The following is a 26,100-nucleotide window of genomic DNA, read 5'->3' as shown; positions in this document are numbered from 1 at the left end:
CGATCTGGGTCTGTACATTTGAGCGTCACCTGTGAGCGAAAAAGGTTGTGTCCTCATCTGTTTTTGTATGTGTGTGTGTGTGTGTGTGTGTGTGTGTGTGTGTGTGTGTGTGTGTGTGTGTGTGTGTGTGTGTGTAGTGGTAAAGTGAGTAGCGTGCTGTGCAGTTTGTTGTCCTTTTGTTTTGTGCCATGACAATCTGTCTGGAGATTCTTTGTGCTTCACTACATGTCGTGCCCCTGACACCTGCGTGTGCGTGTTTGTGTTTAAACAGCAGGAGTGAAGGGAAGGACTAACCCACATTCATCCAACTCATCCTCATCCTCACCCTCACCCTCACCCTCACCCTCATTCTGACTCATTCCTCCCTGTTCACCTCATTCTGAAGCCACCTCTCACCATCCTGGAAATGTACCATCCCAGAAACACACACACACACACACACGCACACACGCACGCACGCACGCACGCACGCACGCACGCACACGCACACACACACACACACACACACGCCGACCCACACCATGGCCAAATAGTGCGTAAACCCAGAGAGACAGTTACCTCCACAGTAAGGAGGTATTCCACCCATTAATATATTGACTGACTAGAGTTGAAGTGGATTACACAGTTAGAGATGCTGTGAGACGTAGCTCAGCGTGCTTCGGAAGAAAAATTATTTAAATAATCTTTACCTGTTATTCATTGAAGCATTTCAAATATAAGAATAGAAAATACCCTGATTAACAGTACAGGTAAGGTAGACTCTGATGTTTTGTTTCACACAATAATTGTTTGCACATTGGTACATTTGAGTGACCAATTAGATATTTATACAATAGGTTGTTTCTGCAAAAAACATTTGTTTGCTTTGATTAAAAAAAAATAATTTAAATGCTGTTAATGCTTAACTTAACTCTTACTTTGTACCATGTTTTGTTTCCACAGTTCAACATCAGAGCATTTTCAATTCATTAAGTAAAATGAGGGATATCACATTACAATTATAGTGTTCAGCTAAATCGTATTGCTTCAAATAGATAATTGTAGTTGTGAAGTCTAGTTATGGACTGCCACCAAAGTGATAGTAGTCACTGGAAGCATTGATTTCTATAAACAAATTTGTGCCTTTCTATTCTTTGCCTCGTCCACCAGCTGTATCAGTACTGAGGCTGGAGGGATTGAGCTGAGATAAAGAAACCAAATGATATTTTAGTTTTCATTTATGTGTTCTATACAAATTATTTTGACTGTATCAGTTCATAAAACCTGCTTTAGACAGGGCTTCTTCTTCCAGAGCCTCGTCTCAGCTACGTGTCTATAAAGCCTCTCTAATCTGTCAGTGTGATATTGAGAATTTTTGTCATGACTCCACTGCAGATGTAAACAAATCCTACAATTGATTATGGGTGAAATACTTCTTTACTGTTTGATTTCATTCATCTGAACTCACCAACACATCAATTTATTAAAAACATCAACCTCTCACGTGCCAAAATCTGAGAGGGTTATTGTCTCCAAGTGTCATCAAAGATCAACATGTGGATTCACATTCACGTGACATCTAAAGTATAATAATTTCCCAAAAACAAAAAATATCAGAACTCCGAGATAAACAAACTTTTCCTCACAACTTTTTTTTTTAATCTAAATTCCAATGACCTTAAAACTATACATGGAAGATTTTATTAAAAAAAATGTAAATTAGAATAGTAATGTAAAATATATTGTTTTTGTAAGATATTAGAAAAAATAAACCTCAATATAATGTGTGATTGTGTATTTGATTGTGTATGTATGTGTCCTTGTGTATTTTGCTAGTCTGACAACACTGAAAGTTGTACAACAAAAATGTGTTGTGAATAACCGCAACAACGTGCAGAGAGTATTTTCTATATACATTACTTATTTTAGTTAAGGTTGATTCTGGATTTATTGATTTAAAAAAAAAATTAATGCCGAACCATTGTAATCTATTTGTTTCTAATGTAATCATCATCTGCATTCTAGTGAAGATTCTTGAGAGACAAAATAACACAAAATTAAACCTACTGCCGCTAAGTGATCGATTTTGTTTTCAAAAAGCAGTTTAGAATAAAAATGGAGGCCAGCTGTTCCTGACAAAAGGACGTTTATAAATGTAGTATTTTTGTTTGACATGTATGTGTCCGTGTTTAAATGTGTGTGTGTGTTTGTGTGTGTGTATGCAGTGACTTTTATTTGGATGCTTGAAGTACATACATACAAATGCATGTCTCTGATGTGCAGCTAAAGTACAGGAGAATGCAAGAACGACAAAAACTTGCATTGTCCTCTGCAGAATCTGCAAGATGCTGATGCCTTCCAACAGGGGACACATGACAAGGGTTGGAACGATAACAGACGTTGTATGTATCGCAGCTGCTGCAATATCACTGAAAAACTTCGTCCAAACATCAATCTAGAAAAGTTTGCCAGCCTTTACCTCGATTGGACAACATAAACAAGGATCTAAAAAAAAAAGAAAAAAAATTACTGTAATGTATATGTGAATGTGTGATGGTCAGTTAGCTAATTGGAATATATTTGCCAGAAACAACAAAGATGTCAAAGGAGAAGAGAAAAACTCTCCCAAACACTGCTTTGAAAAGTGAATATCGTGCCAACCCCACAATCAATATATAACTCTACACTCACCCGTCTTTTGGAACAGTTTCTGTTCTGAAGATTCACTTTCTTAACGTGGTAGCAAACTAAGAGCCCTGCATCATTCACCTCACAAATAACGGACGATACACCAAACTCCCCTTTCTCCCTCACCTCACGCATATTGCTGTGTCCCAATGACAACGACCTAAACCAAAAAGAAAATCAGGTCAAATATTTATTCATCAATTTAGAGAAAAGAAAAATAAAGCTGATTTTGAAAAGAAAGACATTGTTTTACTTCTTCCAGTTATGTTTCTGCATTCTTTTAACTCAATGTAGAAAAGTAATAAATTGGCTGGGATTTCTTTGAAGGTCTTTGAGACGTTGAGATTTCTGGCTCGTCATCAATGTCTCTTTCTTATCAAACTTATCAGGACGTCTCAATCATAACCTAAGTTTGTTAGCTTGATAAAGACTGACGTTAGTGTCTCTCCTGGTGTATTGGGACACGGCTGAGCCCCCCCTGTTTCCCTTGTAGGACGGAGAAACAGTCGAACCACCACCTCCCCATCCTCCCCGTGGCTGTGCCTGCTTGGTGTTAGTCTTTCTCTTGTCTCGCCCCTGTCTTCCCTCCAGGTTATGGGCTGGTGCAGGAGGAGCTTCTGTCCCCGGCCTCCATGCTGTACAGCTTGCCCTCTCCGCTGGGTGTGGAGCCCTTCTGGCAGGAGGTGTCCAGCCTGGAGTGTGCGCCCATTGCCACCACAGAGGAGGACACGTTAATGGAAATGTCGGACGTTCAGGTGTGGCCGGCAGGCGTCAGCCCGTCGCTGGTCACAGTGGAGGACTCGTCACTGGACGGCAGCAGTCGGGCTGACGACTCGGAGGGCGCCACGCTCTCCTTACCGTACAGCTTGGGCCGCCCGAGCAGCGGAGCCAGCGTGGCCAGCGGGTCCATCATGGAGCTGGAGGAAGAGGAGGAGGAGGAGGAGGAGGAGGAAGGGGAGGTTGAGGAGGAGGAGGTGCCACAGGAGCCAGTGAGTGCGCTGGCAGAAAGGGACAGGGTGAGGGCCAGTGGCGCCGTTCCCAAGGTCAATCTAAACGGCCAACTGGGAGGTCAGAGGTCGGACGCGAGGAGAGGGGAAGCCGTGGCGGTAGGAGGAGGAGCAAAAGGAGGAGGTGGAGGTGTAGGGCTGGGCTCAGTGGAAGGGATTTCTGTTGTTGCAGGCCAGCAGGTGTATGCCCAGCGGTGTGACATGATGGGACTGAGTCGGGGTCCAGAGCACAACGGAGACAACCGGTACGCCAGCTATAAGCGCTGTCACACTCACTTTTCCTCTGCCTCTGCTCAGGAAGACTAGTAACATATCTGCTGCATCATTTGTTGTTTTTTCCTCCTCTCTCCCTCTGCTTTATTCATTCTGCTCCCCAGGGTAGTTGGAGGCGGAGCATTTCAACCCTACTTACCTGACAAGGACTCCCTGCAGGGCTGGGTGGGCTCGGTGTCATCGGGACATGACGGCAGCATGCCGGGCTTTCATGTGGCCCAGGAGGCTCTGCTCACTCCGGTGTGTGACACGGGTTACTCTCATGTGCTGCGTGGGCACCTCCTGCAGGGCACGCAGCCCTTTGACAAGGGGATGGGCTTCTCCCATCAGGAGGCAAGCCAGCGAGCTCGGGAACAAGAGAACAGGCTGGGCCAGGTCAGGTTGCCACGCCGACCACCCGCCGCTTCCTGCGCCTGGATGGTGGAAAACATCGTTGTCCATCCCTTTATCTTTTTATTTTTTTTTAACAATCAAACCGGGAGACGGTCATTCAATTTGATTTGTTTGGTCGCAATCATTACCAGTTTTGATCTCACTTAACTTGGCAATCATCAAAACTGATGATTGATCATTTTGATCAAGTCACAGAACCAGAGCAGAATTATCTGCCATGTCAGATAAAATAATATTTTAGCTAGCATTTCTGATTGCAGACAGCTTTTTGAAGATTATGAATTGCTATTTATATCTAAACTGTGTCATTCTTTACAGAGAGAGGAGAAGCAGGACTATGCTGCTGAGGCCCAGTATGTTGAGGAGCATGGAAATGTGCTCGCTAGAAAGGTGAGTCACTTGTGTTTTCATCATATCCAGTGAGTCATAAGTCACACACAAACACTGTCACACCCAAGCAGACAGCTTTTTTTTTTTTTTTTTTCACTGAATCAGTCACGTAGCCTGGCACACAGGGTGGGAAATTAACAGTAGCCACCAGCCATATGTTGGTTAAAAGTGTTTTGTCCCCATCAGCAGATACGACAACAAACCAACTGTGACGCAAGAGTAATGTACAATGCTTGAAAGTTCTGAGTTTTCTATATTTGTATCTTAAAACATCATCAGATGTAGATAAAGATAATCCATTTAAACAAATGATCCAAAAATATTATATTTGGTCATTTATTTATTATGGAAAATGATCCAATATTACAGATCTGTCAGTAGCAAAAGTCTGTGTACCTTTGCTTTCAGTATCTGGTGTGACCCTCTTGTGCAGCAATAACGGCAACGAAACATTTACAGTAAATTTAGAGGAGGAATTTTAGCCCATTTATTTGTACAGAACAGTCTTAATCATGGCATGCTGATGGTTTCCACACATGAACAGCCCAAAAACAGTCCCTCCACAACATTTGAGGTCATGGCTGTGACTGGGCCATCAACAAATATTTACAATATTTAAATAGTTTATTCTTCTTTTCCTATTCTTTGGTTGAATTACTTACGTGCTTTGGGTCATTGTCTTGCTACATGTTCTATTTTCTCTTAAGATTCAGTTTGGGCATTTCTTTTACAATTTACAATTCAAAAATGTGTGTTTTTATCAATGATGGTAAGCTGTCCTCACCCAGATGCAGCAAAACTGGCCCAAACCATAACACCACCACCACCATGCCTCACAGGTTATCATGCTGGACTACAGTGTTTCCTTTTCTCTAAACATAACACTTCTCATTTAAACCAAAAACTGCTGTTTTTGTCTCATCTGTCAGCAAAACATTTTTCCAATAACCATCTGGTTTGTTCACATGATTTTTGGAAAACTGCCAATGGGCAGCAATGTTCTTTTGGAGAGCAGTGGCTTTCTACTAGTAACCATGCGTAACCTAGACATTCACAAACTTTTGCCACTCAAAGATATGTCAAATTGGATCGTTTTCCTCAGTAGATAAATAATAAAGTGTAATATTTTGTTCTTATTTCTTGAGTTTGGTTGTTTTTATTTAATTATAGGACTTCTGATGAGGTTTTGAGTCATATTTATGCAGAAATATAGAAATTCTAACTTTCAAGCACCACTGTAATGAAAATTCTGACTCTGAAAATGCACAATTTCAAATATATTTCTCTGTGTACAAAAACCGTGTGTTAATCCGATCTGATTGGCTGGATGTAGAACAGTGACAGATGGTGAATGTGCGAGTCACAGTCGCTGGCCGGTGGACAGACGAGTTAGTTTCCTGCTCTGGTTTCATGTAGAGGCTTCAGCAGTTAACTGGTCCGAGTGTTGTTTCCTTCCCTCCTCCCTCCCTCCTTGCTCCAGGTGGGGGTGGATGTGAGAAAGGGCGCTCAGTCAGTGCAGCGCACCAGTCTGCGGAGAGTTAAACACTGAAATACACATACTACCCCAGTCCTCCAGGTACGGGACACACAACAAGCACTTGTGCAACCCCAGTGCTTGGATAGATGCCTGAATGGTCACCTATTGGACTCTGTTAGAGCCTAATAGTCTCTCACATGCTGCTCTGTTTTATTGATGTTCAAAATTAGATTAGATGTTACTGGAAGGCCAAAGTAATTCAGCCCGTGTATCGTGTATTGAAGGTGTCTCTCTCTGTTTTGCAGGACCGGAGAGCCACTGCCAAACCATCCTCCACAAAACCACGACCAGACCGCAGAGGAAAATGAGCAGTGAGGAGAAGACGACAAGGGCAAAGGAGTTGCAAACCATAAAATGACAAACAGAATCATCCTCAAACCTGTGACCGTGGAGCTCCAGAAAAACAAAAAGAAGAGGAGAAAAAAAAAAAAGACAAGTTCAGCTTGTAGTTTTATAATATTTGTAAAGAAAAATATATACTAGACTAAGGCATGATTCTTTTTTCTATAAAAAAACAAAAACAAAACATAAATGTTCGTAAAACAACTAAGAAAAAAAAAAAAGCAACAAAGTGCTTCCTGTGAACTGTAATGCATGATAACTGCTGGTGCATGCCCTTTGACCTTTTGAACTGTCATTATCTACAAACTGAAGGGGTACAAGGTACAGGGCTGGCCCACACTCGGGTCCAGGCCTTTGTATGGACCTTATTCCCCCCAACTGGAGCGGTTTATGTCAGCAAGTTGAGTCCAATAACACTACAGCCCAAAAAAAAAAAAAAAAAAAAAAAAAAAAAAAAAGTCCCTCAACGGATGGTTCTGTAAACAGCTGAGCTCTGCTGAGCCTACCGATGCTTCTTTCACTGGACCTTTTCCCCTATTATTCTCAATGTGATATATGCACTCTATGCTATGTGGACATGTGTCGGTGTATGTATGTGTGCGTACGTGTGCGTGTATTCTTCTCTACCGCATGTGTTTTCTTGCTTCTGGCTTGGCGCTGAGCCCTGCCTCATGATTGGCTTGTTGTCCCTGTGATGTCACGGCGTGCTCAGCGCTGGAATGAGTAAGCCGCTGCGCTCCCCTGCTCGTGAGCTCTTGTCTGCGTGTGCCGACGTCTTTTTCCTTTTTTTTCCATTTCTTTTCTGTGGGATGAAGTTCGCTTCTTGTTATTCGTTACTTTGGGAACTTGTCCACTTTTGTTTGACTTCGGTGGAGGATCGGACCTCTAACCCCTCGTGTTTTTAGGGGGAAATGTGTTTTCAGACAACAGGAATGTTTTCTTTGGACATAGGTTGGTTGCTTGATTGCCTTGTGCAGCAGCTCTACGACACTAAGCTTGACGTTTTCCTCCCTCGTGACCTTTTCTGCGTTCTTCCATCATTTTTCCCCAGTAGCGCGTGTCATCTTGATCCACAGTCTGTATCAGTAGCCTCAGTCTATATGCAGTAAAATCACAAGCCTCTCCCATCTGCATATTAAGGTCCTCCCATCCAGTGTTTAAAACTCTTGTGCTCCCTCTTTTGTCTGCTTGCAATGGCTGTAGCGCCTCACCGTCGAGTTTCGGGTCATTCATTTGAAGCAAAGTGAATGAAGGTGGAGAAGACATGGAGGATCTGATTCATGTGAGGATGGGTGTCGTGACTGACAGGTGTAAAGCTGCTACTGCAGCAGGTGATGGTGAAAGGAACTGTGCAGCGAGGACAGACAGGTAGCACTGTGATTGTCTTATTAACACTGACCCCAAACTCGTGAACTGTCAAGACACACATTTCTAAAAGTGCAGTATTGTACTAGCAAAAGCACACATACACAAAAAAAAAAATATATATATATATATATCCAGAAACACATGCATCACACAGGTGAATAATTATCAGTCACAGTGTCAGTTTTTGGAGTTTGCCACAGCAATAATATCTAAACTAGAAGAAGAGATGGAAGCCAGGGTTTGTAGATTTGACAGTGGACGGTGTAAAAGACTGAACTCCTCGTTGAAGGCCGAAACTCCATCTGGACAAGCGGCGTTCCCGCAGCTGTGCTGTAATCTGAGTGGTTCCATCGACCTTGAAGTGAATGAGTCAGAAAGGACATACTGATGCGAGATCAGATGACTCAGCTGTAGCAGTGTGGGACTGTGGAAGCCTGACAGGGGTTGTTTATTTTTCAGCACTTAACGTAGCAAAATATAAACAAGGATATGTTTATTTAATACACTGAAACCTGTTGAGGAGTTTGCCGCTGCCATGAGGTGGAATCCACCAAACTAAATTTTTTTTTTCTGAGAAATTTAAGTTGTTGAACACATTTCAGAAATTCACTGGCATCTCTGTAAATCGTTTTGCTGTTCATGTCTTGATCCACACTTTATGCAGAAACCTGACGGCAGCACTATGGAGGGGTTTTGTCATCGTAGCACACATTTCCTGAAAATCCAAACACACTATTTATCCCATAAGTACTGTAAATGCTACTGTAGCCCGTGTGACTGAGAAACTGAATGAATGAATGAACACATTAGTTATACATCCCACAAATGCACATAATTCCCATGCCCTGTCCATGCACGAGAACCTCATCCGATATAGCACATGTTTTTTACATATCACGTTTTTTCCACTTTTTTCTCCACTCAGGTTTTCAGTTCTGCTCCGTCAGAAACAAATTGTTTTTGTTTTTAAATTCTGAGTCCTCCTCTCAAAGACGAGTGTGATACACGAAGTGAGTGCTTCGGAGTAAGAGTTCAGTGTCTGGTTGGTTTGGGGCGGAAGGGGGAATGAAAAGCAAGGTGGTTTGTGTGCAAGGTGTGTGTGTGTGTGTGTGTGTGTGTGTGTGTGTGTGTGTGTGTTTGTGTTTGTGTGTGTGTGTGTTAGTTCTTTGATTCAGATAAGACCAACAATGACCGAGAGTATTGAGTGTGTGGTCAGGTGTGCAGCTCCTCAGACAGCTGACCCCTCTGTTGGTTGTGTTTATTGTAAATCATTTCCACCACTGAAGAACAAAAGTGAACCAAACAGGTTTTGGTGAAGCATGAGACCATTTCATTTCATTTCATTATGGTCAAACACTTTTTCTTGTTTTTTTTTGTTGACAAAACACAGTTCCTGCAGTGATTTATGAGGTTTTTTTTTTTATTATTATCCATTGTCTAATCTTACACAATCAGCTGATGTCAAACTTTGACTTTGAGGCTTGAAAGACCCACCAGAGGGCAAACAAGACACTAAATTCACTAAACTTTTACAGCTTTTGACTAATTGAGGGCAATGACTCCCACAGTCGCTAAAGTAAGTCACTCTCATCCTGTTAGTATTTAAGTCTTGTCCTGTATCAGCACAAGAGGTTGGATCCAGGCATTTCTAAGAAAATACATAACTTAACGCTCTGTTAAAGTTATAATCCTTAAGGTTTAATGTATATAAAGCCTCATTTTGATGCTGTTTATGTTCAGCCATGCAGCGGCTCCACAGATTTACATTCTGTATTGTAGTTTTATTGTTAATGGTACAGATTTAAACTGCATAGGATAAAAATGCTTCACAGCGAACTATGTGAATGTATTGGATGTGACGCCAAATACATAAACCGGTGAAGTCATGCGTTTCACATAATACTTATGAGTTTAGTATTACTGATTCAGCTTGTTGGAGTGAGCTTGAAATAGTTGCTTTTCTTTTGTATGTGAAGAAAGCTTTGAAAGTCATTTAAGCCACGTTGCCACTGAGAGAAACTTTTTCCAGGGACCAGGAACCTTTTGCAGAACTTCTTCTAACAGGGTTTCAACCACCAAGACCCGGTCTGAAAAGTTCAAGGGTGATTCATTTCCAAAAGTCCTTGCTTTAGGAGTTATTTCTTTCCAAAGTTTAAGAACTTTATGGGGTGGTGTCCTGAACATTTCTTACTGGTTCAATACTCACTAAAAACTGCTATTTAAAAAAATCTGCATTTGCGAAAGCGTTGTTTTTTTGTTTCCACATCAACATTACGGAAGAAATCATACCATAGATGGACCATTGGCAAATTCCAGGTTGTATTTAGTCTGGCACACGCTGCAAATGTCAGTGGAATCAACTTTCCACACTTCAGTCCAATAGGTGACGGTAATGCACCTATAAGCTAGTTTGTCAACCGCCATTAAAACTCAAAAACGAAGATGCCAGCAGGATGATTTTAAGAATCCTCGTGGATCTTTAAGCTGCTGTGGAACCACGGACAACAACAGCTTTGGGAACATTTTAGTTCCTTCAAAAGTAGAGCCTGGGAATAGAAGTTGGAGGGAATCTTTGGTGGAAACGAGGCTTTTGACTATCATGTAGGAGGTGCAGTTTACAGGTAACACAATTGGAAATGACAAAAATAAGTATTGATGAGAAAAAAACATTTGTAGCTGCCAACCAGATCAAATCAGATTAATGTAGATTCCTGCATACTGTTTGGGGAGTTTTGGTGCCCCCAGAGGTCAAAACAAATCATTATGATTAGTAAAACACACTTGTTCTTTCCATCAGTAACTGCAGGTGTCGCCAAATCATCCAGAACTAAAATCTTAAGGAAAATAACTTTGACTTTAAGTCATTCTCTCCTTGTCATGGTGACATTTGAAATCCTGGAAAAAAAAAATATATATATATGCTCCACTAATTGAAATGATCATTTGTAAATCTGTTTCCACTCTGAGGTGGAATTTTTACAGACATAATGTGGGATTTACTGTTTGAATTCAACTCGTGTGCACCGTGATAAATTTACCACTGTGTGTGTGTGTGTGTGTGTGTGTGTGTGTGTGTGTGTGTGTGTGTGTGTGTGTGTGTGTGTGTGTGTGTGTGTGTGTGAGGTGAGTGAGTGAGTGAGTGAGTGAGTGAGTGATGACGCTTGTTTCCAAACCTAGTTAGATCAGAGGGAAAAAGAGAGAGAATTTTTACCAGGCATGCGACTTGAGAGGACGTGTAACCTATGACGATGTATTTTAAAAAGAGTATTGTAACATTTTAACTGTTGCGAAGAATAGAGATCACCTATACTCCTTTAGAATGGATACATGACAATGTAAACGCAATATCATATTACTCTATCCTAAGGAATGCAACTGCGCACATGCACAAAAAAAAGATGTTTTTATGAAAATATATGTATAAATATATGACAAAATATATTTAATTAGAATGCTATGCACCCTCATAGAGTTGTTATGGATGTTCTTTAAGCATTATCTAGACTAGGCCAACGCCCACATCATGGGGAATGTAGAGGCTTTGTAGCTATGACCACTTGTTTTCTTTTCTTTTGTATTGTCCTGGAGAGAGGATAAACAAACGTGAATATGTATACAAGCCTTTCAATCAGAATCATTCTGACATGAAGATATGTATAGATCATCTTACCCTGTACACCAGCTCAAACCATTTACAAGAGTTAATAAACAAAGATGTGACATACATGTTGTGTGTTGTTTCGTAAAAAGCAAAAAGTGGTGTAGCTTTTGTTTTATTTGTGTGATGTTATTTTCTCATGAATTGTTGTGAATTTAGATGTTAACTTGTACATGTACCTCTTTTGATTTAATTGGGTTTTTCTTATTTTGTTTAGAGATTTTATGACCTTATTTGTATTATAATCTGCAATTTTAAGTTTGTTTTTTTGTTTTTGTTTTTCCAGAGAAGTAAATAATTCATAATTTGTAATCATTTTCATTTTCCTAATCTTTTAATTTGTACTTGTGGACAGAGAGGCCTGCTGCGGATCAGACCGGGGAAAACTACAACTTTCAACGTCTGTGACGCCCCGTGGTTTCAGCCAATCACAGCTCCCTGCTCCACGTGATGTTTTGTAGGAAGTGTCCCGCGTTGTTTTGGGTTTGCCGTCCAGACCACGTGGAGGTATTAACGTAACCTCTGTGGTCCTCACCGCAGCTTCACGCCGTCCTCTCAACTGCTGCAGGTGATACTACAAGCAGCAGCGGTGTTCAACTGAAGCAGACCCGAGTTGTGAGACATGTCAACGGGAGGCAAGACCACCACGAGCCGGGACATCCCAGCCGTCAGGCGGATCGCCATCCACGATGCTGCCCACATGCCCCAGGACTACTCCACGACTCCCGGAGGAACTCTGTTCAGCACCACGCCAGGAGGTAACAATGGGTCATGTCAGGAGGGGAGGGGGGCGGGGGGGGATTAATTTAATTTTAATCTTATTAAATTAGAAAGGCGTGGATTGAAGGAAAAGGGTCAGAAAGATGAGCAGATTTAAAGGGGCACTTATGACCGTCGTTTGCGTTGGTAAATACGCGTTTCCCTCAGGACACATGAAAGGAAATGAAGATAGAAGGTAATACCTACAGGTGTTATTCTTTATGCAAATAGTGACCTTTAGAAGTAAAACACACTTGTTCTGATCACCAGTGACTACATTTGCCATCAGAGCAACCAGGACTGAAATCGTAAGGATTATAACTTTGACTTGAAGTAGTTGACCAGATTTTGGGGACATTAGAAAGTTCATTGTAAAGGAAGGACTTTGTTGATGTCAAGCTCCTTTTCCGCAGACCTGGCACAATGTCCGGTTAATGTTTGACAGTTATTGGTGCTTCCTAAAGGCTAAAGACCACCAGAAGTAAAAAAAAAAAAAAAAAAAAAAAAACGTATTACAGCCACACTTAAAATGGTTTATTGTTGTCGATCAATCCTCAAACATGCATTTATTTAGGATCTTCCTCACAGTGGCTTTATGCGCATACCTTTTTTGTTCTCCCATTTACGCGGACGGGGGAGGTTGGTGTACAGACATGATGATAATTTACACCAGACCAAACTCATGAGTTCTTTTTTATCTCATGATCATTTCATGTGAAGACTGTATGGTCCAATGTAAGAATGTACTCGGTCATAACCTATTTATAGTCCTGCTATTACAGCAGGCTGCTGTTGCGCAGCAGCAACATGTTTACTAGATGTGAGCTCCGGTTATCTTACTGGTTATGTTAAAGATGAAGAATAGGGCTAAATAGGAGTCGTGCTTTACAGCATTATAGCATATTTCTTTGAGGGCTACAGCTAATCATTGTTTTTGTTTTTTTATTATCAATTATTCCGTAGATTATTTTCATGATTAATCAGATTAGCTGTTTGGTCTTTTAAAATGGTCAAGCAGTGTATCCCAAAGTCCCCGGGTACAGCCTGAAATGTCTCTTATTGTACCGACCTACGGTCCAAACCAAAAGACATTTAGTTTATTATCAAGGAGGACTAAAACATTCACACTTAGGATGCTGGATTAAAATAAAAATACATTTAAAGTTTCATTTATGTAAGACTCAAAACAACTATTATCAAAATAGTTGGCAAATAGTTTTTTTTGTTGATCAATTAAATGATTAATCGACTAATTGTTGCAGCACTAATTTCTTCTATGGAGAGACAGAAGTTGAAAGGCTGAATCCAAATGTAAATATATTTGTATAACTGATTTGATCCAGTTAACATGAAAACAAGAGCGGTAACGTGTCTGCACTCACGTAGAATCAGTCATCAGCACACTTTGGCATTTGGCCCATTTATTCAGCTCCGTACTCAAACATTGGGGCCTTGGGAAAGTTTCACCATAGTGATAAAAGTACAGATGAAAATGTTGTCCCTCAGTGGTTGTGAGAAACCTGTTGCAGGTGCACATGTTCTAACTGATACTGCGTCCTGTTTAAACCGTCCCACTTTACCAGGTGGGACAATTTAAACAGATAAAACAGAATTGGGTCACTGAAGGTGTCTCAATGTCTCTGATAGGAATGACAAGAAGAAAAAAAAAAAAAAAAAAACTGGGTTATTGGTCACGGGCATATATGGACATGTGGATAGTGAAGACAGGAGTCCCAATCAGGGCCGTCAGTGTCACAGTCCTGTCGCCAGAGTCATAAATATGTAATGTTATTGCATCAACTAGTGACACATCTTTACTGTTACAATTACCTGCTACATTTGGTTTTGTTCTTATAGCTACAAATGCTTCATGTTGAGATCAAGTGCTGATTCAGTTTGTTTTTTTATTCTATAAAAACTTGTTCTAATGTACATACAAGTGTTTAACTTCAAAGATAGCAGATGTATTCTAATTAGAAAACAGCCAAAAGGTCGATAAGCATTATGTGCTGTGGTTATTTTTATTTATCTAGACACTCGTGTTTAATGTCAAGGTTAGTAATTTTCATTTTGTATTATTTAGTTGTAAAATTGTCAGTGTTGTGGAAGAGACAAAACCAAAAGGTGGATATTGGTAAAAAAAAAAAATTCCACCACAGTAAATAAAACAACACGACCACCGCTGGTTTTGAATGTTGATCACTCGACATGACAAAAAGTAACTCCGTTTTTCTTTCTTATCTGCCACCTGCAGGAACCAGAATCATCTACGACAGGAAGTTCCTCCTGCAGTGTAGGACATCTCCTCTGACCCGGACGCCTCCCAACCTGCCCGACATCCCGGGAGTCACCCGGCCACTGAAACCCGACTCCCCCAGCAGAACAAACCAGCTCGAACAGACACTCGGCAGTAACGGCGAGGACAGCCTGCATCCAGAGGAGAGTGCAGGTAAAAACATGTCTTGTGTATTTAAGTCTGTTGTGTGCTTTTGTAATTGTATATTTCTCTCTACTTAACTGCAATGTTTTCTTGTTTGTAGGAGAGGATGCCCAGTTTGAAATGGACATCTAGAGAATCTGCTTTAAATGACAATCATCTTCTGAACAGTTTCATACTTTTTGTTTACTGGGATAAAGAAAATAAATGTGTTGAAGTGAGATGGCTAGTCTCACTCAGCTGTGCGATCTAGAATCAGATTTCTTGTGAAAACATAGATGGTATTTTTGTAATGCCTAATGTGTGTTAAAATGCTAACAGATCCATAAATCTCTTTGACTTTGTATCGTCTGTAACATATTTGACAAGTAGGTCAAAGTTTTGTTAAAATTAAATAATATTTTAATGGGATTTTGACTCTTATTGTAACTTTAAAAACATGTTTTAAATGATTTAAACAAATTAAAAAAAGAAACAGGTCTACACTTAACATTGACATTTGAAAAACTGCAGTAACTGATTTTGGCCACTTGGGGACAGAAAACACAAGCTGTAAACATTGACATCATTTAAGTTGACAAAGTGAATCTGTTGACCTATTTACACATCCAGCAAATACAGTGCAACATTATCAATCATTTGCCACCTTGAAATAGAGGGCTCGTATCGATGAAAACGATGAAATAAATGGTGTTGCAACACCTCCCCCTCCCAGAATGACTCGTTTGAATACAGAATTTGATCCAATGTCCTCAGTTACATTAGGAAACTTGAAAAGAGTCACATGATTGAATCCGTATCCGTATTCAAATTAGCATAGGCCTACTTACCTTATTTTATGACCTGTTTACCAGCTGCCTCTGTCCCAGTGTCAGACTGGACATCTCTGTAAAGGGCCTATGGACATAGTGGACATCCAACTTGTGCCTGTGAGTAGCTCAGTGTCTGTAGACGCCGGTGATCCAAAGACCAGAGTCTCTCTGATTTCCAACTTTTTTTTTTTTTTTAAATACTTGCACCCGTGTTCCTCAGTGGCAGCCACACCCTTTCACCACCATGTCCTCGTGATGCTTCATCACCAACTTCCCATCCTCGTAGTACAACATGGAGAGCGGTGCCATGTGTGTGGGCACACAGGACAGGTGGGGCACCTTGTCTGGGTGATGAAACTTCAACAGGGACTGGAGAGCGAAAGAGAAGAACGTGATTGATTAGAACACGTCTCATCAATAGACTTGTTGAACAAAACTAGAAAAGGTTTGTCTGTTGAAACATCTCGGCCTTACCTGCATGTACGCGTGGTTCGTAGAGATCGGGGTCTCATCCACCAGCGCAGAACAACTTCCTTCACAGCGATGAGCGTTGAATCGTTTGGGATAGATAATCCACTCACTCCAGCCGATCTCCTTGAAGTCCACCCTCATGTTCACCCTGCTGCAGAGAGGACTCTTCGTCTCCTCTGTGGCATTGCCGGCAGAAGCGGTTCCGGCCTGGTAGTTCCTCTTCGCTCTGCGGCTCCTCTTCCTGGAGGCCGGCCTCACTCGCTCCCTGTCCACGCTGATGTGCTTGGCATGCTGTACCGTGCGGCTGAGCGTTGGGTTCTGCCTTGAGAAGACCACCATCATGATCCTGCCAGCAGTAGGATGCTCGATTCCTTCCTGCTGCTCCTCCTCCTCCTCATCATCCTTCTCCTCCTCCCCCTCCTCCTCCACCTGCTCATCCTCTTCCTCCATCTTCTTTGCGGGGTGTTCCTGCTGCAGCCAGCGACGGAGCATCCTGGTCATTTTGAACACTTTCCAGGATGAAGGCGACACTGTTGAACTGGGATGAGCTCTCAGGTGGCCGAGGAGCAGCCGGTTCTCCGGGCAGTGACTGCTGGAACACCGGTCCCTGTGGGAGTGGTAGATGTCCACTGAGGCGCTGGAGGACTTGGTGAAGGCAGGCAGGAGGATGTGAAGTTCAGCCCGTTGGACGCTGTCACTTGCAGACATGGAAGACAGGTCAAAGGTGATGGACCATCTCTTGACAATCTGCTGGCTGCCTGAAAGAAAAAAGAGAAAAGAACATGTGTTGGCAAAGAATTCAGAAAAAAAAAAAAAAAAAAGCCATGTAATTTAACTAGTAAATCAACTAATATCCACATTTCTTATAGTACTAAACCAAAGGAATAAAATGGCATTCAGGACAATTACCTGAAGTTCTTCTCCACTTTTGTGAAATCATTTATTTCCATAAGTATTCTTTCTAAATGTTGAATACTCACTCTTTGCGACGAGGCTGATGACAGAGTCGGAGTCGTGCAGAGGTCTGTTGTCCTCGTACCCGGTCTGGCCCACCCTGGTCTGGTCCTCGGCCAGCATGGTCCGGTAGAGCTGCAACATGTAGGGCGGCAGCCCGCTGGCCTGCTGCCGCTGCACGGCGCGCCTGGAGCCGCCACGGGACAGTGCGTCAGCGTGCATCCCGAGGAAGGACTGCGCGCCGAAAGCCAGAAGCAAATCCAACAGAAGAGCCCCAAAGGTGAAATCCACTGCTAGCCCCTTCATAATGAACCAAGAGTTATGTTGTTGTTGTTGCTGCTGCTTCTGCGGGCAAATCCAAATGCTCCAAAAAGAGATGTCGAGACTTGGCTTTATAAATATGCGTCCCTCCCCTGACGTCCTTTTAAAGAGATATGTCAAGCAATTAATGGCTGAGCTTGGCTAAAGACGTTATGTATCGAACGGGCCATTGAATTGGCAGAGGTGTGAAAGAGTCCCCCCCCCCCCCCCACTCTAATGGTTTTTGTGTATATTAGAGACCACTTTGATAAGAAGCGCCGACAATGATTTAAATTAAAGAGATTACGGGATGTACAACGGCACTGTGATTAATGGTGACGCAACAGGAGAGTTAATCACAAAGTCTGTATGGACTGACAGAAGGAAAAAAAAAAAAAACGGCGTCAAAGGTCAATACGGTGAAAACATATTAAACCTCTTTTTAATTATTGACTATATTTGATTGAAAAGAAAATACAAAAACCTGCAACTAAGCTGGCGTGTTGTAGAAAGCATACACGTGCACAGACATTCAGTTTAACCCCGGTGCTAATTAAAACTGGATAAATCAAATAATGAATAATATGTCAGCCAGTGGCAGTAAAACTATCTTTAAAATGGACTGTTATTAAAAAAATATATATGTTAACAATATAATCCTGATCAGAAAATTAACTGAACAGAAGAACATTTGAACAGTTTCAAGAAATAATAATGAGTAGAAATCACATTGGTACAAAAATAAACAAATGTGCCAAACTGAATGGTCATTTACTTCTAACCTATAATAATAACAATAATAATAATAAGTATAGTGTTATGGTTATCATTAGGCTAGTGCATTTTTCAAGGAAAATGTACTAGCATATGAATATATTTTTTTTACTTCCTGGTATTAACAAATCAATCATTAGGTGAGTTATATTGGACATGAAAAGACACCATACACATGAAAAGCCTTTAAGAGCAGCATTAACCATTCATGAGAGCAACTGCACATTTGACTTCATAGGGTTAGAGTTCGAAGAAGAAAGATCCAAATAAAAACTACAAAGCTTTGAGTCTTCTGATGACAACAGGCTGAAAAAAAAGACGTGTAATTGGTATTTAATCAGCCTCACAATACTTTTCAAAACTTTGTTTTTTACCTTTTGAGAAAATAAATATCAGTCACTCTGTGGAGGACTAAAAACAGAATACAAACACAGTGTTATCAGATGATTGTGTTGTGCGGGTATTGTATTGTTCACATCAATATATTTATGATGATATTTAAGCAAGAGCGCACAGATGTTGGCACATTTGAGCCCACCAAGGTCAAAACATTAAATTAAAGTGCACCGCAACATTACAATGTCACCTCAGCAGCATGCTTCCTTGTGTCCTCTAATGAGACTGACTATTATAGCAGTCAATTCATACTGAGTCAATTCAAATTATTATCACTATAGACGTATAGGCTACACAATTGTTAAAAGTTAAAAGTTGCAGGTTGTATTCAGGTTTTTTGTTTTTTTTTAATAGATAAACAACATCAGTTATCCGTTCCGTGCTTAAAAGCGCACGACCTATCCACGCGCGTACCGAGAAAACGGTTATGAGCACGAGCTACACTTCTCTGAAAAAGCCAAAGGGGCTATAAGAATAAAAAAAAAATTTTTTTAAAAAGTATTATATTTTCTGTTGTAGTATTCACACCGAAACATGGGGTTACGGTGTACGGATGTAACAGTTGAATAATATCTCTTAAACGTCATTAAATAAAAACAAACAAACAAACAAACAAAAACACGAATAAATCACGTCTCGTGAGCTGTGACGTACTACAGGTTTGATTTGATTTGATTTGATTTGATTTGGTGTCGACGTAATTAAGCGCGCAGCTTGCAGCAGGTGAGGCTGTTTTAAAGCGTTTCCGCTCAGCTGTAGCTGCTTGTCAGATGAGCTGCGTGGGCCGACATGGACCTGCGCCTGTTTGTTTGTTTGACTTTTCTGGCGAGTCTGAGAAACTCCAGAGGTAACATCCGCTTTACGCAATGCGTTCTTAAAACGATATTTATTTCAACCCAAGTAACAAAACGCAGCACTTGTGGTGGTTTCTTCGGTGTACGGCGTGCGTGTGGAAGTCCCATTAGTTCACGGCTTGACGGAGGCTACGTCAGAGGAGTGCTCAGGGTCACAAACTTTTACTTGGTGCTTCCACGGCACGTGGAGCCTTCCCACGTCAAAATGAGCAGCGACGCAGGGCAGTTTGAGGGTGTTTTAAATTGGCAACTTCGGTACCTGTTTTGCACTTAAGCACTTTATTTAGGTGAAATGAGTTCCAACGTGGATGAGAGGCTGGAGTTGTCTTTTTTGTTGTTGTTGTTGTATAGACTTCCTTTTAATATTTAATTAGACCTTTTGGGGGTTTTGGTGAATCTGTGCTTCTTATGGTCGACTTTACTGTAGTTTCTGAGGTCTTTTTTGTGTGTTTTTTTCCTCCTTTTTGGGAGTTATTCCATCTCTAAGGGGCCTGAGGATCGCAGCTATATTGTGTTGTCAGATAAGGTCTTCAGGTTACTTGTGCTTTTTTTTTTTTGGACTCAAAAAGCTGCGCTATAGATAATAAAGTACTTTATTCAATTGTATATTTGTCTCGGTGTATAATATTTCTTAGTGGGTGCCAAGCATGCGGTGGAAACCAATTACAAGCAAAATAGTGAATGAACATGGAATATAATGTGTGCAAGACAATTTTTTTTGTTCGTAATACCGATTGGCATGTCTGAAAAATGAACTTCGTTAATCTCGAAAGAGAATTTCAAATATAAACATCCAACAAGGCTGCGCTTGGACTACATTATTCTGAAAGGCTCTCTTCTTTCTTTTCTTTTTTTTTTTTCTTCTTTGTACTTTGCCTCACGATCTGTATGTTGGCAGGACATCTCTCAGGCTGCCATCAGGGCCAGTGGCAGTGTGATGATGGAAACTGCATCGCTCTTGAGTGGAGATGTGATGGACTTGGAGACTGTCTGGATGGATCTGATGAAGTGGACTGTACTGGTAGGTATATATCCTGTCCTCTATAAAATACAACCCCCAGAATCACAACTATGAATAATTCATAAATCAACACATTAGTTTAGATTTGATTTATCTTCCTTTTCACAATGCCATAGTTTTTTTTTTATTCACTGTGATTCAAGCAGTTAACATCATATTTAACATGCCTTTTTAAAGAAATCCTGAGTTATTATTGCAAATAATGAAAATATGATGGGACACATCAGCCTTTCTTGTTTTTGGTTTAAGTGAAAATGATTCCAGACCTCTCCCGTTTCTGCTCAATAAAATTAAACTTATTTTATGCATTTATTTTCACAATCTTTTCTCTTCTTCCCTTCGGCACCTTCAGGTTCAACTGCTTGTCCACCAGGTCAGTTTCCTTGTGTGGACTCTGTCGGCTGTGTTGATGCATCGGCCCGCTGTGATGGAAAAAAACAGTGTCCCACCGGTTCCGATGAGGAGAACTGTCGGCCCAGTGTTGGCTGTCTGAAGTCTGACTGGACGTGTCAAAACCGCATCTGTATCCCCAAAGAGCTGCGCTGTAACGGACAAAACGACTGCATGGACAACTCTGACGAAGAGGACTGTGGTGAGGAAGATCGCTGGTTGACTTCTGACTGACAGGAAACGGAACGACACATTGTTTGAGATTAACGGATAGGTTCATCAAAAATAATGAAAATATATATTTTTTTTTTTACCTCTATTAGCACAGAAAAGTGAGGTTTTATTTACTCGGTTATGGAGATGCACATCTTTTTGCAGTGCGTGCATGAGCTCAGTCCGTGTGGTCCAGCCAGGCCTTCAGTCTCCACAGGGTGTGTTTTAAGCACCACCTTGCTTTGCTGAATATATTTTGGAAACCGCATCAAAGTAATATAGGACTCCACTTATAAAGCATCCCCAAACTATTTGCACAAAGACATTCCACAAGGGATTTGGGTGAACCAACCCTTCAAATCGGTAAGTGCTTTATTTCAAACATAGAAGAAGAATGAAAGTTGAGTACTTTTAATTACTTTTATTTGAACAATAACCAAACTTTTATTGCGTTTACGAGAGCATCAATGCCTCGGTTGTTGGTTTTTTTTTTTTTTTTTTTTGAGAAAGGGTTTTGTTTCTAACCCCAGTCATGAAGAAATTAAAGACAAGATCGGTTAGATTATTTAGTTTAAATGATAAATAAAATTAGGCTTGAAAGTGATATTTGTTTTGGCGAGATCACACATTATAATTTATGCTAATGCATACAACATTCCTTAAATTGGTTCATGCCTCTTGACTTAAATTATGCAGATACTAAATATATCCATGTGATGACTCCATGATTTCATAAACTGACCAACAAGATGGAGGCGAGAGTGACTAGTTAGGATGGATATGTGAGAAGGAACAGGTGGACCATGCCACAGTGGATGAGATCACAAGGTATAAGGTTGTCTCTTCTTTGAAACAGGTCTGTGTGATGGGAATGGTGTACGGTGTCCCGAGAGGACGTGTCTATCTCCTGAAAAGAGGTGCGATGGGCAGTTCCACTGTTCTGATGGCAGTGACGAGCCCATAACCTGCGGTAAGCTTGAAATGCACAGACAAATTGTGGCGCTGATGTTTGTCACATTCAAAACAATGTGCCCCACGCCCACGACTGTCCTGCATGAGTTTCTGCGAGGCTTGGCCAGTAATTGTTGATATTTCGCCTCCCGCAGGCCGCATCTGCTCTATAACCAACGGTGGATGTAGCCACATGTGCACCGATGAACCCTGGGGAGCTCTGTGTACCTGCCCCGTTGGATATAAGCTCGCTCCTGAAGGAGCAGTCTGTCAAGGTGTGTGGGGAGTGACAATGACACCCTGTTCACATTTCAAATATTGATTTCAAAGCAATGGTTGTATCACTAAAACATACTGGGTAATGCAAAAAGTCATCTTATAACAAACCAAAGCAGTGCGAAATGTTTATATAAAAGGTTTTGCATGACTGGTCCACAACCTCTTTTTTTTTTGTTTGTTGAGACCTTAGTGGAGTTGGCTTTTTAGTTTTATTAGTCTTTTTTCCTAAATCTTGGTCAGTCTGTATTTGATGAACAGCTCATGCCTATACAGTTAAAACCTGTTTTCTTCTCAGATTTGGATGAATGTGCTCCACCTTCTGCTCCCTGTGCACATCTCTGCACCAACACCGTTGGGTCCTACTACTGCACCTGCAGAGAGGGTTTCAGACTGACTGAAAGCGCCACGTGTTTGGCCACAGGTAATCAGGCACGAGTCCGTTTACCTAAAAAGTACTAAAACGCAGGATATTGTAACACACTAACCAACATGCTGATGCAAAGCAAATGCAGGTAAGTGTTCTGTTCTACGTCAAGTCATAATCTTAATTGTAAAGTGCGAGCCCACCCTGGATTTGGTTTCAGCCTCTAAAAAGATCAATCCCAACAACAACATCCCAACAATCCCAATTTAAGGTAATTGACATGTGAAGAGGTGATTTTGATGTGGATGAGCTCATGACAAGAGCAAGAAAGCCGAGTTGAAGATCAAAGAGGGCAGCTCGTATGTAAATGACACTTTGTTCTCATCAGTGTTTTAACTTGTATCTCAACACTTCCTGGTTTATGTGCTCAACACCAAACAGGAAGTCACACTAATTACATCCTTTCTGAATCGTTGTATCCAGGTGATGCTGCTCAGCTGCTAATAGTGCAGAGGAGTGCTCTGGGACTGGTGAACGTGAAGTCTCCACGGTTTGAAGTTATCCAGACTCCGGTGTTCGACCCAGTGGCCCTGGCGTTTGATGTTGGGCGGGGGTGGTACTACTGGGCTGACAGCCATGGCAGCATTTACAAAAGTGATGGACAGCACAGCTGGACACTGTATACCGGTGAGTTAACTCAGAGTTACCATTGATACCAACTGACTAAAACCCCCAGTTTGTGTTAAGTAAACAAAAATATGTACCTTTTTAAAAAAAAATAAACAAATAGGAAACCATGGAATTAAAGGTCTAGCTTGTGATTGGCTGAATGGATACCTGTTCTGGACCAATCAGAAGACAGAATCAATCTACATGCAGGCAACTGATGGGAAAAGTTATACTACTGTGCTGAGCAAAAACATCAGCCCATCAGAGCTGGTGCTGGTTCCTGTGGAGAGGTACGTTTCACTTTCACTCTGCTACGTGTGACTGCATTTAAAAGCGTATTTTGTAGAGGGGTGATGATTTGATAAAGGACAGCGATTCCTACATTTTGAATGATTGCGCCCAAAAAAAAAACGCTGATGATGCATTGATTCGTTGCCCTCTGCCTCCCAGCTTGATGTTCTGGCTCAACGCGGGTCCAGGTGACCGGGTGACACTGGAGAAGTCGTGGATGGACGGGTCAGAAAGAAGCTCTCTGGTGGTCCTCACTGCTCAGTCTGCACACAGCCTCACTGCTGATGTCGCTGCCAGGAGGCTGTACTGGATCAGTGACTTCAAGAGGGTGATTTCTGGAAAGACACATTAGGCACATTAAAGTTTGGATCTAAACATGATCACCTGCACACAGATTGGAAAGACTCATGTTTTGTTTCTGGTGATTTGGAAATTAACAAACAGCAATTGATCTCGTGTTGCAAATCCCAGATTCCATGTTGCGGACTTGGAGAAACATGTCCCTTGCTAGTCAAATTGAATTTAATGTTGCTTGATGTCCATTATACATGTCAGTTGTAAGAAAAAGTTCAGTCACCCCTTTATTGTTTGAAGTGAACAAATGCAAATGCAACACCTGCATTAAAAACGTTTTATGTTCATGGTATAAAAAGTAAAAGAGCCTTAACATTTAAACCCTGGCACCTTAAGTAGTCTTTAGTAACCCCTCTTTGGCAGATAGCACAGCTTAGCTTGCAAGCACTTTTTGTAGCCTGGAGAGAGTCTTTCTTTTCTTTATTTAGGAGGGAAGTACATTTCCTTATCTTGCAAATCATTTAAATTTCTGAGATGGTTTTTGGCCGTTTTATTTAAGATGGACTGCGAGGCCAATTTCAAAAGTTTCAGTTTGGAGTTCTTACTGTAAAAAGATTCATGGTGGATTTGGATTAGTCTCCTGTTGTAGAAAGCAACACATTGCATCTGAATTTATTTGGTGCCGTGTTTGCTGTGCCACTGCTCCCTTTTTCCTCTGAAAATACCTTTTTAGTAGTTGTGGCTCAAGTCAAACTTCCACAGTGCAGTATTGCTTTGTGTATGTCAAACGCTGAGTTTTGTGATCAGGTGGCCTCTCTGGCTCTTTCATATTGACCCAGTTTGTGTTTAAACGCTGCACAAACACTCCTTCTGTCAGCTGAACCTCCTTTGCCCTGAAGCGGGTTTTGCTTTGCTGAATTTCTATCAATTATGTCATGCGTATTCCCGTCTGTCAATGCTAAGGTTGAGAATGAACAGGGTCAAAGAAACGCTATGCCCTTTGACTTCATTCCCATTCCTGAAATCATCACTCCTATAATCTTTGTACACATCAACATGCACATTCACCTTGAATTTTAGGCACACTTTCTGTTTGTTATGCCTCGTGCAGTGAACATGAATGTGTTTTATTCAGTCCATAGAGACGGTGAAGTTGGATGGGACTGGCCATTCCTCCTTCACGGGACTGTTCAGCAGGAGACCAGCTTTGGGCCTCGCTGTGTTTGAAAGTTCGTTCTACTGGGTCGACGACAAAGGACTGTGGCAGGTTGCACAGAACCAACCGAGCCAGAGAACGTTCCTCTGGAAAGCTGAACTGCCACTGTTAGCTGTTCACCATGAGCTCCAGCAGCCTCAAGGTACGACTTGGATTTAATGTTAGTCTGCAACCAGCTTGATAATTACAGTATTTCTTTCTCTGAAGTTACACTGATGTTTAAGGTTATGGTGCTCTATATGTGCAATTTACTGAGTTATATTTATTTTAAATACAAACCCAATTTGCAATTCCAAGCTGTATTTACCTTGACTTTGGAAGAGTATTGTGTTGCTCAATATAAAAAAACAACAACAAGCATTTAATCATTTTTAAAACAAATGCAAGGCAACTTTAATTGTTTAGCGCATATCATACACTAGTGTAATTCAAAGTGATTTACAGAGTAATGGAAATAAAATATTTAAAAACTGCAAAGTGTGAAGTCTCTAACATAATGACAGAAAATGTTTGAATACTTTCACACAACCAGTTTAAATATGTCCTCCTTCATCATCTGTGTTTTTTTTCCACACCTAACTGTGCTCACATTTAAAACATATCTTGTCATCAATCAGGTTCATCTGCTTGTGCAAATACTCTTTGTCAACTCTGCCAGTTAACTAAAGGCAGCCCTTCTGGATTCACCTGCTCTTGTCCAAACTTCAAAGTCATGTTGCCTGATGGGACATGTGAATGTAAGTTTCCTAAAACTTTAATTTGCCTGTAACAAATGCATTTTTTAAAAACTTTTTCTTTCCTTTTTTTTTTTTTCTTCTACTTTTTAGTAGAAGAAACGTAACAAATATTATGCCATTCTGTTGAGCTTTTCGGTTTCCTAATCAATAGTGTTAACTAATCTATTAATATTATCAATAATGAGGCCGCTTTCCCTTTTATTCTAAAATCTTAGTTTTGTAAATGCATATAAACCTTGTTTGTAAAAGAAATAATTTTCCCTGTCACAGATTGGCTCCTGCC

At 41.1% G+C, this 26,100-nt stretch overlaps 3 protein-coding genes across 13 annotated transcripts in view; 2 read left to right on the top strand and 1 right to left on the bottom strand.

The window, feature by feature from the left end:
- Positions 1-11,701, top strand: part of ank1b (ankyrin 1, erythrocytic b) — an 81,172-nt gene extending 69,471 nt beyond the window's left edge. For 3 of the 11 annotated variants that reach the window (XR_011178927.1, XR_011178929.1, XR_011178924.1), the window contains 3 exons: positions 3,259-3,919; positions 4,052-4,730; positions 6,513-6,540. Coding sequence is in view for 5 of the 11 variants with exons in the window: in XM_069162833.1 (XP_069018934.1) it covers positions 3,259-3,919; positions 4,052-4,322; positions 4,659-4,730; positions 6,211-6,279 (1,073 nt within the window). In the remaining 6 variants the exon portion in view is untranslated. Of the gene's footprint in view, positions 1-3,258; positions 3,920-4,051; positions 4,731-6,210; positions 6,307-6,512 lie in introns of those variants that run through there. The other 8 variants (XM_069162869.1, XM_069162853.1, XR_011178936.1 and 5 more) reach the window with 6 other exon arrangements.
- A 103-nt stretch (positions 11,702-11,804) lies between these two features.
- On the top strand, positions 11,805-15,242 carry LOC138206297 (eukaryotic translation initiation factor 4E-binding protein 1-like). The gene is made up of 3 exons (XM_069162901.1): positions 11,805-12,393; positions 14,649-14,843; positions 14,935-15,242. The coding sequence occupies exons 1-3, from the start codon at positions 12,258-12,260 to the stop codon at positions 14,964-14,966; spliced, it is 363 nt and encodes a 120-aa protein (XP_069019002.1). The 5' UTR covers positions 11,805-12,257; the 3' UTR covers positions 14,967-15,242.
- Positions 15,243-15,335: 93 nt separating this feature from the next.
- Positions 15,336-17,355, bottom strand: LOC138206287 (nodal homolog 2-A-like). Its single transcript, XM_069162889.1, has 3 exons — positions 17,095-17,355; positions 16,118-16,872; positions 15,336-16,012 (listed from the first exon to the last, which is right to left on the bottom strand). The coding sequence occupies exons 1-3, from the start codon at positions 17,288-17,290 to the stop codon at positions 15,860-15,862; spliced, it is 1,104 nt and encodes a 367-aa protein (XP_069018990.1). The 5' UTR covers positions 17,291-17,355; the 3' UTR covers positions 15,336-15,859.
- Positions 17,356-26,100: the final 8,745 nt, after the last annotated feature.

The sequence above is a fragment of the Embiotoca jacksoni genome, unplaced genomic scaffold (assembly GCF_022577435.1).
Source record: "Embiotoca jacksoni isolate LCO1_2020_lvr unplaced genomic scaffold, fEmbJac1.0.p SCAF_10, whole genome shotgun sequence".
Lineage (NCBI taxonomy): Eukaryota > Metazoa > Chordata > Actinopteri > Embiotocidae > Embiotoca > Embiotoca jacksoni.
The sequence above is the reverse complement of the archived record's forward strand: the minus strand, read 5'-3'. Positions and strand labels throughout refer to the sequence as shown.

Coding starts and splice junctions, on each gene's coding strand:
- LOC138206297 (XM_069162901.1), top strand. CDS start 12,258: ATGTCAACGGGAGGCAAGACCACCACGAGCCGGGACATCCCAGCCGTC. Junction 12,394..14,648: donor GTTCAGCACCACGCCAGGAG/GTAACAATGGGT, acceptor TGCCACCTGCAG/GAACCAGAATCATCTACGAC. Junction 14,844..14,934: donor GCATCCAGAGGAGAGTGCAG/GTAAAAACATGT, acceptor TCTTGTTTGTAG/GAGAGGATGCCCAGTTTGAA.
- LOC138206287 (XM_069162889.1), bottom strand. CDS start 17,290: ATGCACGCTGACGCACTGTCCCGTGGCGGCTCCAGGCGCGCCGTGCAG. Junction 16,873..17,094: donor CATCAGCCTCGTCGCAAAGA/GTGAGTATTCAA, acceptor TTTTTCTTTCAG/GCAGCCAGCAGATTGTCAAG. Junction 16,013..16,117: donor CGAACCACGCGTACATGCAG/GTAAGGCCGAGA, acceptor TTCGCTCTCCAG/TCCCTGTTGAAGTTTCATCA.